The following is an 18,113-nucleotide window of genomic DNA, read 5'->3' as shown; positions in this document are numbered from 1 at the left end:
CTACAATTTCATCCACGACCTCGCGCTGAGGAGAAAAACGCCATGACGTTCTTGCTACTGTGGCAGCTTCACACCGCCCGATTCATGGCCCATTTCCTAGAGTGAGTCACGCCAGGTCACTGAGGATCAACAACAATTAGGTACATGAAACAATCGCCTTCCAAGAATGTGTGTGTAGGTGAAGCAGGGCTGCTTTTCTAAGCCGGATATCAAAAACAATGCATAACAGGTGGCGTTACGTCAAGATGTTGCACCGCTCAGGCTTACAGTGGCAGTGACACGTAAAGTAAAATTTCGAATAATTCCCATGCTTGGGAGACGACGTGCAAGGAGACAAAGATTCCAGCACGCGCGCATGCACAGAAGAAGAGGAAGAAGCAAGGCTACGGGCTCCGTTCTGTGTGCATTCACGAATCAGCTGTTCAAGAAGAAGCTTCCCACGTCTCGGACTTCGGTGAGACCACATATTTCGGACTTCCCGATAGATAATTCACGTAGGGCACGGGCAAAATTTCTTCTGCTTTCTTAAAGCTTAATTTATCACGCTACAAACGCCCTAGTACCCTGCAACAAATATCGGTGGCTTCGTAAAACATCTCTTGGTGCAGAAAAACGAATGCTATTGGTGAACGCATACGTATTCCTCCGTTTCAGTTACTGCAGTTTGCACGCTTGGCTTTTGCGCCAACAATTTTTCTAAACGTCAGTGCCACACGATCCCTGGGCGTGATAGCCAACGGACTGCACAGAACGCACCCACTGAAGCATTGAACGGCTCTCGTTCACGAGAAGCCGCTCTTCTAACGCGGCTCTGCAACCCGCGCACACATCGCGGCGCCGTGTTTCCGTCGTTAACCACCGTCGTTAGCCATTGAGATCGCTAGGTGATGATACCCCTATTTTGAGGACTATTGCATTCATGAGATCTGTCAAATAACGAACACTTAAATCAAATTAAAAATCAAATTAACTAAAATAAATGCGACAGCGGGACGTGCCAGGTTTACTACACAGCCGAAAAGACAGTATTGCAGGAAATGTGCGCAGAGGTGTGATTACGCTCCACATTATATATTTGCATTTCTACGCTCTTGCGCTGTACAATGAATAGTTTCTAGTTCCCTACAGGCATAAGAAGGGGCTTATATTACGCCAACAAAGAAGATACAGAGCTGACACAGTATTCTTCTGCAGATTTTGGCATGGTAAAATAGACTGTCAGCCTGTAATAATTATGGCTGCAATATCTTATTCTTGGCACAATGTATTGGGCCAAGGTAGTGTTAAATGTGCACATGAACAAGGAACGCATTATCTGTGCTTTAAGTATTCCAGTACGTATTATTATACTGTTCTGTACTTGAGCCGCTAGTCAATGTGGGACAGCTATGCTTGCCGTCAACAAACGTCTGCCACTTAGAGTGGCGTTAAAGTTTAAGAACCACACGCCAATCTTCCTGGGGCACTTCCGCCGTCAAACGGAATGAGCTAAGAGTGCAGCATTATACGTCGACTACAACCTGAAATGCAATCTATATGTATACGATCGTTGGTTTAAGACCTGGGGCTAAAAGGGGGCGATCGCTCATATACATATCTCGGCTACAATCGCCCACAAGCATGTCTTAGCTACCATTGCGATCACCGCTCTGGCCACGCCCATTTGTGCGCTCCAGCTTGTCCGCGGAGCTTCGACTATAGGAGACGACACGGCTAGGATGAAGGTAGCACTGCGCGCGAAGGTTGTGGTTCGCTGGCGCGCCAACAGCAACGCTAAATAGCGGCATTAAGCTAGACGCTTCTAAACCCAATATCTCCAAAGACAGCCCAGATGTCGTTGTCGACTCTGTCTACAACAGCTCAATTTTCGCTTTAATGTACACTTCACGCAAAAATTGCCTTCGGTTTTTGCTTTGCATTTACGGCAGCTTTATATTTTACGCTCAGCTAGACCATCGGGGGAAGGCGAAAACATGGATGCCGACTATACCTTCAAGTCGCGCAGAGGATTCGGCAGGCATTCCATGTTTCAGGAAAGGTGAGCATTGGGAAAAAGTGACATTATCGACTCCACGCTTATATCACATAATTGCTTATCTGTAGACCCGACATTTCAAAGTGTTCTTTTATTTGTTGTTGTTGTTGTTGTTGTTGTTTTGTTTTGTTTTGTTTTGTTTTTCGCAGCCGGTGAAAGCTGACGGGTCAGCGTGAAGCGAGTAGGACATCGCGTTCTAAAAACGCTCGCGTAATGCTCGCACCACGGGCCGCTCCAACAGTTACGTGACTGAAAGACGTCTGCTATAGGGACGTAATTACTCTCCTCGCCATCTCAGATTAGGTTTTCTGGGTGACATCTGCTGTAATTGATTATTTCGCAGATATCAGCATTGTCAGCTCTTTGGTAGGTGTCGGAGGGCAAAGAACTAGCTAGGAACTTTTCGGAAGACGGGCTTCAGGTCTTAAATCAGCGGCAATTGCAACTTTTTCGGGCAAAGCGGTGGTTGCAGAGAAAAACGTACTCTCTAGCAAAAAAAAATTAAAGAATTTTTTTTACGTTTCGATGACCAATGCGCGTGCCTTGTTCACAATGAATTAAGTACATGGCAATCATCGTTATATGTGTGCCAAATTACGCACTGCGTATTAGTAAAACTTAGAGATGGACCCCTTGTCCACTTTGTGCGTGCGCTGTAGATATTATGCAAAATTATTCAAGAAGCAAGCGTGCGTGCGTGCGTGCACGCGTACGTGAGACAGATAGTGACCGAAATGCTTTGCCAGGGCTTCTTACACAGTGTGTCCATTGGCTGCCTCATTCCGGTGCCACTGTTCTAGATTTCTTTTAAATCTGCCATTCTCAACAATACAGCATGCCTGCAGCATATTGGCACTGAATTCTGTCAACGACGCCAGAGTATATTTGCACTTGAGCAACTGAGCAGAGTTAGCTTACATGCATTAGGAGATTTGCACGTGACAATCTTCGAGAATTCTAGGAAGCGACTCGTTAACCCTTCGCGTTTAAGTAATGGAAGCTTGCTCCCTTCTTGTAGTCGCTCTGGCATGAGGGTTCGCAGCTGCTCCTTTCTTCCATCATTATCAATTGCTCCGGATGCTCATTGTTGATGTTTTTCTTTAAATACTCAAAATAAATCGATCTGTTTTGCGTAGTGAGATTACGATACTTCGGGCTACTTTCCGCAGTCTAACGTATAAATGCTGAAGCATCTGATATTTCGTATATTTAAGAACTTCGAATGTACTTCTGGAACACAAAACCTGACACTTTTCAAACGTAAGGTTAAAATTTCTTAAAGAGGCCCTGAACCAGTTTCTAACGAAGTCTAGAAATGCATGTGTAGTCAAAACAGGCTATTTCAGTATTAATTCGCCGCAGAAAGCACATCAATGCGTTCAGCAGAAGCGGAGTTATTGGCAATCAAAGGTCGCGTATGATTCTTCTCGCTGTGCTCACCAAAAGCTGACATAAGTAGCGGCAGCTTTTACAAATAGGACAGGTAAAAGCCAACTCAAAATCTTACATAAGTTCTAACACTTTTCACTTTGAAATCTACAAGTTGCACATGTAAAAGCAGACACCAAAATGTGACATAAATGCGATCATTAAAAGAGCGGATGGAGCGTGGGATGTAAAATGACTAAAGAAGCCGTGTAAGATAGCCACAGTGAATACATGTACAAACTCAGTCAGACAACGCATGCACCCCTACAGCACAGAAGACTCGTAACCGCAACCTTTAAAAATCAACAAGTAGACAATGAAATATTGTTCACCCTGAGCAAAAAAAAACATACAACAAAGGTAAAATTTAGCAAGTTTTGCAACAATTAATATTTTTTCAAAAAAATAGTTCCCAAATGCGTTTTAAACTTACGTTCAGGAAGTTCCTTAATGTGCACCGAAAACTGATTCAGCGTCTTTGAAACCACGTACGTAGAAGGCATTTTCCATAGCATGTCTACATAAAAGACACTTACACGTACGGGTCCCGAAACGTCTCTGTGTGTTTTTCACCTTGACTTGGTCAGTGGCCGTAATTTCTTCATCATCATGTTACCTGACCAGACGAACTTTCGTCGAACTCTTGACTATAAAAGACACTTGTCTCAGCGATGTGCTGAAAGTATAACTGGATCAGATGTTGGTTGCAAGACAATGAAGGCTGTATTTCTTTGCGTAAAACAGCTATTTAAATGTATGCAAACGGCTTCGAACGTCATATGCCCTAAGGATTAAATAGCCCATCTTCTATGTCACCTAAGAAGGATTTCTAGCGCAAGGTTGAAATCGACGGAAGGAATGAGTCGAGATAGACGGATTTTCCCTAGCGGCCATTCACTAACTAGCCCAACAAAGTACCTTGATATCCTATGTCGCATTATATCGCAACAACCTTCTTGAATTCGATGGAAATTACTTCTAAACCGCCGTTTCTCTCAAGCTTCGCGACCTATGTGACTGTAGCTTGGTGCCTTTTTTCCAGGTTGTAATGAAACAGGGTTTGTTTAGTCATAATTATGCAAATATAAAAGCCTCAATAAATGAACTAACGATAAAAGGTAGTGTAGTTTTTCCGTGCTTTGGTCTGTTCGTTCGTTGTGTATCTGATGCACTTCTTTCGTGTCCAACTACGGATGAATGTCATCGTGTTCATATTTCTAGCCGTGTGCGAACAGTATTTTTTGGCACCGAACCAAATAGTTCCAGAAGACTCGAATATCGAGTCCTCTTCGTATAATCTTAGAATATTGAGCGGTCGCTTTCACCATGAATATAAAGCAATGTTCACAACCTAACATGTTTATCACGCTAGCAAGCTTCCGTCATTACGTTGAAAATCACGAGCCATTTTGTACTAAAAGCACAAGTGGACCGTTTGGAAAAATACAAGCAGTTTTCTCGCATGTGTGTGCCTCTTCGGAGAGTGCGGATGATCGGTGTGTAGCTGTTAAGGCCGGGCTCCATGATCAACGTAACCTGCCCTACGTACGTAAGTTCTTGTGCTTTATGACACTACTAGGCCCACGGGGATGAAATTGATGGTATATTTATTGCAGTTTTATGTTTCACTGCGCATAGTTGACATCCTGATGGACTCAGGCTATTCGATTCGAACACCCCATCGAATACGATCCTATTCCATTAATTATTCGGAGGTCCCGCATGTTCACACTCTCCTTTAAATTTGCGTCTTTGTAAATGATTTGTGCGCGCTCGGTGCAGCGCGATTGACGTCATCGACTGGGACACGATAGCCCGCTGTGTGCTGAACCGCGCGGGCTCCACCGTTCTCGGTGTGCTGGCCTCGCTGGTGCTGCTGCTGCTGACCAGCCTGGGCACGCAGTGGATACCCGAGCTTGGCTCGCCTGCCGTTCGCTGCATCACCTGCCTCGGAGTGCTCCTCGTGCTGCAGGTACTGTGTGCCACTGTAGCCATTTCGGTCCTGGTACTAGAATGCGTGGCCTCCGAGATTGGCACGAGCGCTACTTTTTGCCATTGCAATCTCGGAGGCCACGTAGAATACATTGAGTTTTCTTAAAGAATCACTGAGCCTTGACGCTGCGACTGTTCAGCTGCTGTGCGAAGGCTGGTTATACGTGGATTTGTATGATCTGCGTGCTTCAGGCATGAAACGTTCGCGTGACAGTATTTACTACTCTTCGTCTACCTCATTTGGCCAGCACTCATATTTTTCTAAACAAATAGTGTATTAGAGCGAAAGGCTGAACTGCCTCGTGGGTGGCCTCCGAGACGAGAAGCGTGGCGTACCGGTGCCTACGAACGCTGACAATTTTCCCCTCGCTTGCCAAGCACTCAGAGGTACGTACATACCCGGTAACCCCAATTGGCGAGAAGTTCATTGAAGACCGACCCATACGCAGTACATTCATAGAGCAGCTCGCTAAAGCGTTGGCATAGAATGCGTTCTCTTAAAAGTGGCACATACCCAGCGCATTCGTAGCGCAGCCTGCTAAATCGTCTGTTTGCTGTCCTTGAGGAAGTCATGTGGCGTGTGTTAAATTGCGCCCAGCATCAGAGAAATTAAGAGGACATTTCTTGTCATTGTAGACTGGCGCACGCCTACTGACACGTACCAAGTTACCTAAGTTGGCTCCAAAGACGTTCGTTGAAGGCTGAGTGGCGCATACCCACTGCTCCAATAGGCGTCGAAGAGTTCTTCGAACAGCGGTACCTACCCACTCCCGCGTCTTACAAGGACCGATGGCGGCGTGGCAGGTTCGTGGAAGAGCGGCGCCTACGTGCCTACTGGCACATACTCAGTGACCCAAGTTGGACCGATGCTTGGTTTCGAACCCTGTTACGTCAGCACAGCATCCCGATGCGCTACCCATTCGACCACAAACTACCCAGTGACCCAGGTCGGCGGCAATACAGTTACATACATACATACATACATACATACATACATACATACATACATACATACATACATACATACATACATACATACATACATACATACATACATACATACATACATACATACATACATACATACATACATACATACATACATACATACATACATACATACATACATACATACATACATACATACATACATACATACATACATACATACATACATACATACATACATACATACATACATACATACATACATACATACATACATACATACATACATACATACATACATACATACATACATACATACATACATACATACATACATACATACATACATACATACATACATACATACATACATACATACATACATACATACATACATACATACATACATACATACATACATACATACATACATACATACATACATACATACATACATACATACATACATACATACATACATACATACATACATATGTAGCGGCAGCAGCATCGGCGTCGCACGAGAGTTGACGCGGACGCTCGCGTCTACACGAGGCTCGAGCGGCTGGCGCGTTCCGGCGCGGGCTAGCGTTCCGAAGATGATTAAAAAGAATGCTACGCTAAGCGACGGAGTGTTGGTTTTTCCTCTCCTGCGAGAGCCCCATACTTTGACGGTCTACGTGGTCGCTCGTCGCCACAGTTTGGTGAAACCCGCACGTGATATTGCCATACGCTCCTGTGGTAGAGACGACCATGGACCAGACCGACGCTACGAGAGCTCAAGGCCAGAACCATTCCGAGGAACGCGGTGAGCCCTCCTGTTCCGCCATCGCCGTCCGCCTCCCACAGTACTGGGACCAGCATCCTTCGGCGTGGTTTCTTCAGGCCGAAGCGCAATTTCAAGTCGCTGGTATCCGCTCTCAAGCCTCGAAGTTCCATTACGCCGTCGCAGCGCTCTCGCCCGCCGCCATTGACGCGGTAGCAGATTTGTTGAACTCCCCATTGTCTGCCGCCGCCTATGACGATCTCAAGGCAGCACTGCTACAGCGCACAGCAGCTTCACAGCGTTCTCGCATCCAGCAGCTTCTGTCCGCTGAAGAACTCGGCGACCGACGCCCTAGTCAACTTCTTCGCCGAATGAGCCAGCTGCTCGGAAACAACGCGAGATCCATCGACGACACGCCGTTGCGCGAACTGTTTTTGCAACGACTCCCGGCTAACGTGCAGATGGTCCTGGCGACAGCCTCTACCATGGACCTTACCGGACTTGCCGCTTTGGCCGACAAAGTCATGGAAGTAGCCACCCCAACCATCGCAGCCACGTCACCGTCTCCGGGTGACAATACAACCGCTCTGCAAACTCTTCCCTGCTCTTCCGCAGTGCACTCTCCGCTCGACTCCTTGTGTGAGCGCCTGGAACGCATCATCAGTGGAGCGGAGCATCGCCGCACGTCTCGTCGCCCACGCAGCCGTAGTTCCAGCAGATCAAGACGCACGGGCACTCGCAATGAAGCCTCAACTACAACGCCTGGCGTTTGCTACTATCACCGCCGTTTTGGAAACGACGCTCGTCACTGTCGGCGTCCCTGCGCTTGGCAGGGAAACAGGCCGGCCGACCTCTAACGGCGACGAGTGGTCCGGCCCAGCACACAAGTCGCCTTTTCTACGTGACGGACAGAGTTACGGGACAACGATTCTTAGTCGATACAGGTGCTGACGTCAGCATTCTCCCCGCCCAGCGCTCCGACCGAAAAGCGACTCCTGTGTCGTTTTTGCAAGCCGTCAACGGCACCAAGATTCCAGTTTTCTCGTCACGCTCCGTCATGCTAAACCTTGGCCTTCGACGAGCGTTCCGCTGGATCTTCCTGGTTGCAGACGTCCGTCATGCAGTCATTGGAGCAGACTTCTTGCATAACTTCGGACTCCTTGTGGACATCCAACGACGCCGTCTCGTCGACTCCGTAACCCAGCTATCCGTTTCCGGCGTCCCATCATCAGGCACATCGCCCATAGCGCCTATTTTTGCCATGTTGGAGGAACCTTTCGCCGCGCTCCTACGCGAGTTTCCCACTTTGACGCGCCTGCCGGACTGGACGCAACCGGTACAACATGACGTGTGCCATCACATCGTCACCTCCGGCCCACCGGTCTACTTCCGACCCCGGCGTTTGTCCCCGGAGAAACTCAAGATCGCTCGCGTGGAGTTCGAACACATGCTGCAACTTGGCATCATCCGCCCTTCTTCCAGTAACTGGGCATCACCACTTCACATGGTGCCTAAGAAGACGGGCGACTGGCGCCCCTGCGGCGATTACCGGGCACTAAACAACGTCACAGTTCCTGATCGCTACCCTCTACCGAACATTCAGGACTTCACGGTAGCGTTGCACGGTGCGACAATCTTTTCTAAGATCGATCTCGTTCGCGCCTACCATCAACTACCGGTCGCTGAAGAAGACATTCCCAAGACCGCCATCACCACGCCCTTCGGTCTTTTCGAATTTCTCCGCATGCCTTTCGGTTTACGTAACGCGGGCCAATCCTTTCAGCGTTTCATCGATTCCGTCACCCGAGGTCTGCCTTTCGTTTTCGCATACATTGACGACCTCCTCGTGGCAAGCTCTTCGGCCGAAGAACATCTTCACCACTTGCGGTTGTTGTTTTCACGCCTTGCCAGTAAAGGAATTGTCATCAACGCCGCCAAGAGTGAATTCGGTCAAACCGAACTCGAGTTCCTCGGTCATATCGTCGACGCTAACGGCATTCGACCTCTGCCGTCCAAGATTCGCGTCATCGAAAACTTTCCCCGACCGACCACACTCACCAAGCTTCGCCAATTTCTCGGATTCGTCAATTTCTACCGCCGATTCATTCCCGAGTGCGCACGACTTATGGCTCCGCTAGACGCTCTCCTGGTAAACAAGCGCAAACAAGTGCTTCAGTGGACTGAAGAGGCCGCAGACGCTTTCGCAAAAGTCAAGTCTGCCCTCGCCGACGCCACGCTGCTTAGACACCCAAAGCCAGACGCACCCACTGCCATCATGACCGACGCTTCAAATACCGCCGTTGGTGCCGTTCTGCAGCAATTCATCGACAATGAGTGGCATCCACTCGCTTTTTTCTCCAAGAAACTGAAGCCTGCGCAGTCCCGCTACAGCGTTTTCGGCCGTGAATTACTCGCTGTTTACCTGGCTATCAAGCATTTTCGCCATTTCCTCGAAGGCCGTGCATTCACTGTCTTGACTGACCACAAGCCCCTTGTGCACGCAACGAATCGTTCGGCGTCCTGTTACTCGCCCCGCGAGATTCGACAGCTTTCCTACATCTCCGAGTTTACAACAACGTTCCGCCACATCAAGGGCACCGACAACATTCCAGCTGACGTTCTGAGTCGTGTCAATGTCGTTTCCACGTTGACATCGGAACCTTTCATCATCGAGGCCGACTTACTCGCCAGTCAACAGCGTGACGACACTGAACTTCGCACACTCCGGAATTCGTCAACGTCCCTGAAATTGGAAGACGTCGTTGTGACCCCAGATGGTACGTCCATCGTCTGCGACACTTCTAACGACACACCTAGACCATACATTCCGGCATCCCTTCGCAGACGCCTATTCGAAACCGTGCACAACCTGTCGCACCCTGGCATACGCACGACACAGAAGCTTCTTTCCAGTCGTTTCGTTTGGCCTCGGCTAAACGCGCAAGTTCGCGATTGGGTTCGCTGCTGTTTGTCATGTCAACGTTCGAAGATCCAGCGTCACCCCATTCCGCCTGCCAAGTCTTTTCTTCCACCGGATGCTCGTTTTGACACCGTACACCTGGACCTCGTTGGCCCTCTTCCACCTTCGAAAGGATACTGCTACATACTGACATGCATCGACCGTTACACACGGTGGCCAGAAGCTACACCTATATCTGATATCTCAGCGCCCACTGTTGCAGCAGCGTTCGTGTCTACGTGGATAGCAAGGTTCGGCTGCCCATCGACAATAATCACAGATCGCGGTCGACAGTTTGACTCAGCGCTCTTCAACGAGCTACTCAAACTACTCGGAACGACACGTTTTCGCACAACTGCTTACCACCCGCAGTCCAACGGACTAGTTGAACGTTTTCACCGGCATCTCAAGGCCTCCCTTATGGCACATGAATCGCCGCAGAAGTGGGTCCTGCATTTGCCTCTCGTCTTACTTGGCATCAGAGCCGCACTCAAGAGCGACCTAGGTTGCTCCTGTGCTGAGCTAGTCTACGGCACCCACCTACGCCTTCCGTGCGATTTCTTTGTCGCCACCCCCCAAACGCCTATGCCATCCCCTGCCGACTACGTAGCCGAACTGCAAGCTTTCTTCAGCCAGATGCGCCCCGTGCCTACACGTTCACAAGAAGCAAGGTCCCCGTACGTTTCTCCGGCACTCAGCTCTGCTACCCACGTTTTCGTGCGTAACTGTGCCATGCGGAAGCCTCTACAACCACACTACTCCGGGCCATATTGTGTTCTAGAGCGTCGTCCGACAACGTTTGTTGTCAATGTCAACGGCCGATCAGACACAATTGCCCTGGAACGTCTCAAACCCGCCTACATCGAAGCACCCGCGCCATCAGCTCCACCTGTATGCGACGCGACCCTGCTGCATCCTTCGTCGCCGCCTGCGCACGTGACACCCACGACCAACGCGAAGACACGCCGCGTCACGTGGACTTTCCATCGTTCGTCGAACTTTCCTCCTCTCTAGGGGGGGAGCCCTCTGTAGCGGCAGCAGCATCGGCGTCGCACGAGAGTTGACGCGGACGCTCGCGTCTACACGAGGCTCGAGCGGCTGGCGCGTTCCGGCGCGGGCTAGCGTTCCGAAGATGATTAAAAAGAATGCTACGCTAAGCGACGGAGTGCTGGTTTTTCCTCTCCTGCGAGAGCCCGATACTTTGACGGTCTACGTGGTCGCTCGTCGCCACACATACATACATACATACATACATACATACATACATACATACATACATACATACATACATACATACATACATACATACATACATACATACATACATACATACATACATACATACATACATACATACATACATACATACACACACACACACACACATACATACATACATACATACATACATACATACATACATACATACATACATACATACATACATACATACATACATACATACATACATACATACATACATACATACCCAGAAAGTGTATGAAGCACCCTAAGAATACTAAAGGAACTCAATTCGTCATCAAAAGTTCAGAAGTGTCACACAGCCATCTTGAGCTGTTTTTTGAGCTAGGCCCCGAGGTACTTTAGGCCAAGTTCATATTTTGTGGAAATGGCGGTCATGTTAACCCTACTGAAAAAGAACCGTACTCCCCCTAACTCCTACATCTAATGACGTCATATGGCACTCTATGAAAGGGAAAAATTGTCATCCACACGCAGGCAGCACGAAGCTACAAAGGAAACAGGTTTCTCGCATGAAACGCTTCGCAGTTTAGGAAAATTTTCCTCAACGAATGGCTCCCCATTTTCACGAAGGTCACAGGTGCATCTTCCAATGTGAAAGGATTCTAAGAACGTTGCTGTGAGCAGGGCATTATGCTGAAGCAGTGCCCTATGGTGTCCTGCAGGGAAGCGAGGCCATGCCCACGCAGGCATCTGCCTTCCTGCCCATCTTCTTGCTGCGCCTGCTACAGCTGCCTTGTCGCCCTGATGCACTCATCGTGGTCAGTATGCTCCAGGCCTTTTACTGCGATAGCGATTCCGGCGGCGGCTGGCGCGGCTGAGCTCGGCCGTGCGGGCCGTGTGTTGAAAGCGATCTGCAATGAGCGCAGAGACTACGCGCTCAGGCGGCCGGTAGGTTCGTGCGCGCTGTGTTCTTGCCGCGTAGTTCATGAAGCGAGAGGCGGCACGAACGTAATTTCGCTCACTGCAGCTGCCGCCCTTCCTCACATTAGCGTTGTGACAGCGAGCGTCCGTGGTCATCGAGTGAAATGTGTTCATGTTCGCCTGTCCACGCGTGCCTGTTAAAAACAACATGCCTGTTAATTTAGTTGGTGAACGAATGTTTAGTTTATACAGCCGATAAATCTACTGCCTTTACTTCGCATAGCCGCCTAACAATTTGCTATCGCCATCGGTGCTTTTTGCGACCTTTTTGACACGCTTCACATACGTCTCTTGCTTCAAGCATCATTGTACAACGTTGCTATTTGTGTCACCTGTAATAATATTTCGGGCATTGCCTGTAGCGTAAGCAACATACGAGGAAACGAGAAATGCAGTGCTCGTACGTTTATTGGGATAACGCATTTTTTTAATCATTTGAATATCCTCTATGGAGTTCTCCCCGTACCCTTGTAGAGCAATAAATGAAACGACATGAGGTGTGTTGTTACTACTTAGGAGCCTCCCTCCACTAGCAACAAAGCTAATGGTTTTTGCGGAAACCCAAAAAAAAGGAAGATCCTAAATAACTGTGTTAAGAGCAAGAAATCGAATTTCAACCTATATTAAGGCGCCTATACCGTTTCTCGCACTTCTAACGGAAGCGACCACTGGCTAGCCGGTTCTGGCCTGCGTGCGGAATATTTTGGCTCTGCAGATCCGCTCTTCACATTGAAAAACTCCCTAGGCCGCAGATTATTGCGGTGATGACTTGGCGTGCCTCGACCAGCAATAACAGGTGTGCTCTTCCGGTTTGTGTGCCTGCATCTGCGTGTTACTGGCGTCATACGGTTCCCATTACAAATATACAGCTCGTCTATAGCATCCGGGTGAATGCGCGAAGGTCTAACAAATTTCGATTTGCCGCTTCAATGTGCGCAGAGATTTTGTAACAGAGTTTCTTTACTAGAATGCTTCAAAGACGCTGGTTGTATAAAATTAACAGCTTGAGTTAAGAATGAAGCCCAACGGACATTTTGCCAGTCTTGTAGCTCATTGTCCCGCATTGGTGTTCGGGGAGGGAGCAGGCCGTGGTTCTGTGCGAGTTAGCCGCCGCTTTCCTGGTGCTTGCCTCCGAACGCACTACGACGGTGGACCTCTTCGTGCTGAGAGTGCTCCAAGTGACAGGCACGCGCATGCGCACACTATCCGTGCTCTGTGCCACAGTGGGTGTCTTCTGTAGCTGCCTGATGGACACCAACGCGTCTGTGCTCGTGGTTGGCGCACTCATCGCCGCCGTGGTCAGGGCCATCCAGGATGACGTTGTCCAGGTACGGATACTATGGCGAACTGTGCAAAAACAGGACGCGGGAATAACAGAACAGACGACACGGGCGCTGTGTGCAGGTACACGTCACCTACTGCCGGCGTGCACCTGAATCCGCAGTGCCGTTGGCGTACACCCGAAGTGATTTTCTTTTCTCGCCATGCCCCAATTTCTGCCAGAGAATTCACCCGCTCTGGCTATTGGGCTCCCAGCGCTATTGCAGGAGTGCTCTGAGCGCTGCTCACGTGACGTCAGCGCCAGGACTCGCATCTGTCGTCTTCTACAGTTCGGGTGGCGTCCGGACACTTTCTGCAGTTTTAACGCGATAGCGTTAAGGAGCTCGTGTCGCAGAAAAGCCGGTGTCGTCGGCGTCGGTGTCGGGTGTCGGCGTCGGCGGCGTTGACCGTGAGCGATAAATCACGGCAGGCGCTTCATAAATAAAAAGCAACTTCCAAGATTGGCCCGGTGGGAATCGAACCCAGGTCTCCGGAGTGTGAGACGGAGACGCTACCACTCAGCCACGAGTTCGATGCTTTCAAGCGGTGCAAACGCGCCTCTAGTGAATGCGGTGTTGCCTTCGAAACGAGCCGTGGAAAGTTCTACTGCGGTGTATATCGGTAATTATGAACATGTAACGTACAGAAGTCACAATTACACGAGTTGCGAAGTGCGTTTCCGCTGCATTTCTTCTGCGCTTTCCGCACACGCAGAGCCATCTTGCGGCAAACACAGAAGACCCCCTCCTCTCAATGTACGGCGCTGCCCCGACAGGAGGCGCGCCGCGCGCGCATTGGGACCGCTGCCAGGCGCGTCGCGGGACTCCCTCTCCCCTGACGACGCTTCGCCGTGCTCCCGGTTTAGATTACTATCTATCTCTCTGCCCGTGCCGATCACGACGTTTGGCTGGCGTAGATCGTTTCCCCTCCGAGACACCGAGTTCTTTGGTTCGTTTCGTTCGCTCAGGCGCACGTTTCGTTGCCGCGCCGAACGCTGCGTTGCTTGACGCTCACCGCGTGATAGGTGGGCGCTAAGTCCGATGCGGGGCGCATCGTAAGTGATTGCTGTGCCGTAGCGCATTGTCTTATACCCCTTGGCGGGTCGACGGGAACGCTGTCGCGTCCCACTCTTGAAGGCGAAGCTTAAGCGTCCTCCAATTTTTTCCGTTGGTTCATTCGCGTTGTGTATGCTAGTTAACTTATGACGCGATGTTCCGATGTTATCCGCCATAGTTGCTTAGTGGCTCTGGTGCTGGGCTGCTACGCACGAGGTCGCGGGATCGCATCCCGGCCACGGCGGCGCATTTTGATGGGGGCGAAAAGCGAAAACACCCGTGTACTTAGATTTAGGTGCACGTTAAAGAACCCCAGGTGGTCGAAATTTCCAGAGTCCCCCACTACGGCGTGCTTCATAACCAGAAAGTGGTTTTGGCACGTAAAACCCCATAGTTTTTAAAATGTTCCGATGTTCTCAATCTTCCATATAACTAAAAGGGCTATATTCCAGAGTTCAACATATTTCAAAGACAACGTTACTGTTGCAGCTGACACAGCGCGGTCCAACGCAGTGCGGGCTTTTTGCGCGTGGTTCTACATTCTGGAACAAGAGCTCACGGAAGAAAGAAAGTAACAACGCGATAACATAGAAAATTCTAATTAAGAGGACAAGGCAATACTTTCTTTGGTGCAGCAAGTATGTGACAAACGCAGGCTACATACGCGTATAACATGCATGTCACACAGTGGGCTTTTGATCACGATGAAGTCCAATCCGGATCAAATTTCTCAGTCGTGATTGGTTCCTTTGCGCAAGCTGCTCGTACGGGCCAATCATGACAGCTTATGACACCGGTATACCTTCTACAACAATTACCTTAATGAATAGCCCACTAAAGCTACTTTGCTCACGACCGGTAGTTCATGGTAAAATCTAGCATTTCCGCATTTGTTCACAGAAGCGTTAGGTAATAGCACGGGGGCTGAACTAACACAATAATCGAAATGCTGCCGACGCCATTTGCTCTTCGAACTGCTTCCCAAAATATGCCGTCACCACCAATTCTAAGTGGCAGTAATTTGGGGTGAATAATGAATGTTTTCAGCTATTCTCAGCCCTCATTGCCTCTTGAGAGCTGGACGTTCATCTTAGTTCAGCGACTTACAGGATTTGGATGTTTCACATAAAGTTATGACGTGTCTGTTTCGCAAATCTGACAATGATTCGTTCAATTTTTTTTTTGTGCGAGATATGCTTCGAGAGGCTGAAGCCAGCAAAAAGTTAAACCCTTATTTGCTGGTACTTCAGGGCACATTTTAGAGGACACATCATTCAGTGAAGCTAGTCAAGATCTAATGGCTTCTTAGGAGGCTTATGATGTTTTCCGTGTGTGTGGGTATACGAGGCTCTGCTTTACGGACAAACGAAGCAAATATTTCTCAGTTTCTCTTTAAACCGCGGGGGTTTGAGACGTTGCGCTGCCAAGGTAATTTAGTTTTCCAATTCGAGGCCGCGTAGGCTGCGCTCTAGTGCCTCAAATATACTCTAGACACCCAAGTAGATACGAACACCTAACATGGCAGTACAACTTCCTCGCCTACTAAGTGAATTTCGTCAAAGACGAAAGCAGACAGCAATTATACAGTCACGGAACTGCAATGTCTTGCGGTTGTTTTCACCATCCACAAGTTCAGATCTTATTTGTATGGCCGCCATGTCAAGATTGTCCCCGACCATCATTCTCCCTGGTGGCTTGTTGAATTGCGTGACCAAGCAGGGTGGTTGGCTTGGTGGGCCTTGCGTCTTCAAGAATGCGACTTTTCTGTTGCTTATAAGAGCGGTCGGGAAAAGTGCGGTGTACTGGACGCCCTGGACAACAGCCCTACAAGATCTTCGAAGAAGCAGACGCCTGGCTGGACGAACACCAGAGCCAACAAGCATGGCCGACGGCCAAGCAGGCCGGTCAACGACCACCGTCGAAGAAGGCATCGTTCAGGCCAGCCAGAGACCAAGGCAACCTAGCAACTGAACGCCGGAACCCCACATATTCTCAGGTAAAAGAGATGAAGACGTGGATGACTGGCTGAGACACTACGAAAGAGTAAGCAGGCATAACGGGTAGTGTACGTCAGCGCAGCTTCTGAACGTTGCAATTTTTCTCGCCGGTACCGCACTACTTTGGTTTGACAATCTTGAACGCGTCCTGGCCACTTGGGAAATTTTTGTCCGGGAATTGAAAGACTGCTTTGGCGATTCCAATTCCAAACAGAAGAAAGCGGAACACACGCATTCGCACAGAGCCCAATAGCCTGGTGAAACGTGCACAACGTGTCTTGAAGAAACATTGAAACTATGCGGAATTGTAAACGCGAATGTGTCGGATGAAGACAAAGTAGGACATCTGTTAAAAGGCATCGTTGAAGACGTCTACAATTTTTCCATAACGAAAGAAAACGTGAGCACTTCTTCCGAATTCAGGCAGCAATGTGGCGCGTTCGAAGCACTGAAGGACGTCGCTAACTGCTATGACATCGCTTTGTTCGCGCGTCGAGTGGTTCAAGAAAAGCCAGCACGGCTTCAGGGAGTAGACGCTGGTTATCAGTGCACGTTTGACAAGTGCATTCCCGAACCACCATCCTAGTCGCGAGAACATCGCATCGAGCGCCGACCACCTTTTGAAGAACCACACATAAATAACACGAGCTTTCGGTCTCTCCCGGCGAATCTCAGTCGCCGCCAATCCTCAGCAGTCCGTGGTGACACTACGGAACACACTACCCAAGACCACGACGTGTTCCTGCGGAATTCCCGATGCCCCGACATGCTGTATCACGCGTACCACGGTACCACGCGTACCTGCTCCATTTAGTTTCAGCGGCGACCTACCCGTCTGCTACGCCTGCGGTTCGCGAAAACATATTGCGCGCTTTTGTCGCCGCCGGCCGCAGCGAGCGCCACCATTGCGGCGTACACAGCTGGTGTGCACGAAGACGCGACCGCGCCATTTGGAGCCCATCCTCTGTGGCAACAGTGGTCGTACCAATCGCGCGATGAGTCGCCCGTATCCGAGCGCAGCATTACACCGCCACCGACCTGAGTGCGCCGTTCGCCGGCCCCGCGCAGTCGTCGGTCGCCTTCCCCGCCGCAGCTGCGAAACTATAGCTGGAGCGGCCGATGGAGGTGCTGTCGCGGGATGGTCAGACTCGCCAATTGCTCCGCCTGTTGTTAGCTGAAGAACAAGGTGTGTGTGTGTGTGCGTAGACGGTGTACATACTACTGCTCTTGTCGACACGGGTGGCCCTATTTCTGCTATGAGCCTTCGCTTCAAAGATCGCTTAAGACAGAAAGTTGTTTACGTGGGATCGCAAAGAAACTTTTCGTGTAGTTGCAGGTGAAATGTTGCGCCCTGTTGGTGTTTGTTCGGTTTTAGTTGCGATCGGAGGACAGAGGCTTCAGAGCTGATCTTATTTTGTTATAGGGC

At 49.5% G+C, this 18,113-nt stretch overlaps 1 protein-coding gene across 1 annotated transcript in view; it reads left to right on the top strand.

The window, feature by feature from the left end:
- The first annotated feature begins 373 nt into the window (after positions 1–373).
- LOC135915105 (solute carrier family 13 member 2-like) overlaps positions 374–18,113 on the top strand; it is a 151,021-nt gene continuing 133,281 nt past the window's right edge. The window contains exons 1-5 of the mRNA XM_065448100.2: positions 374–454; positions 1,948–2,038; positions 5,246–5,435; positions 12,057–12,152; positions 13,401–13,643. Coding sequence (XP_065304172.2) covers positions 1,974–2,038; positions 5,246–5,435; positions 12,057–12,152; positions 13,401–13,643 — 594 coding nt within the window. The 5' untranslated portion in view covers positions 374–454; positions 1,948–1,973. The remainder of the gene's footprint in view (positions 455–1,947; positions 2,039–5,245; positions 5,436–12,056; positions 12,153–13,400; positions 13,644–18,113) is intronic.

Source organism: Dermacentor albipictus, chromosome 4 (genome assembly GCF_038994185.2).
Source record: "Dermacentor albipictus isolate Rhodes 1998 colony chromosome 4, USDA_Dalb.pri_finalv2, whole genome shotgun sequence".
In the NCBI taxonomy this organism is placed as follows: Eukaryota; Metazoa; Arthropoda; class Arachnida; order Ixodida; family Ixodidae; genus Dermacentor; species Dermacentor albipictus.
This window is presented reverse-complemented; position numbering and strand designations above follow the sequence as displayed.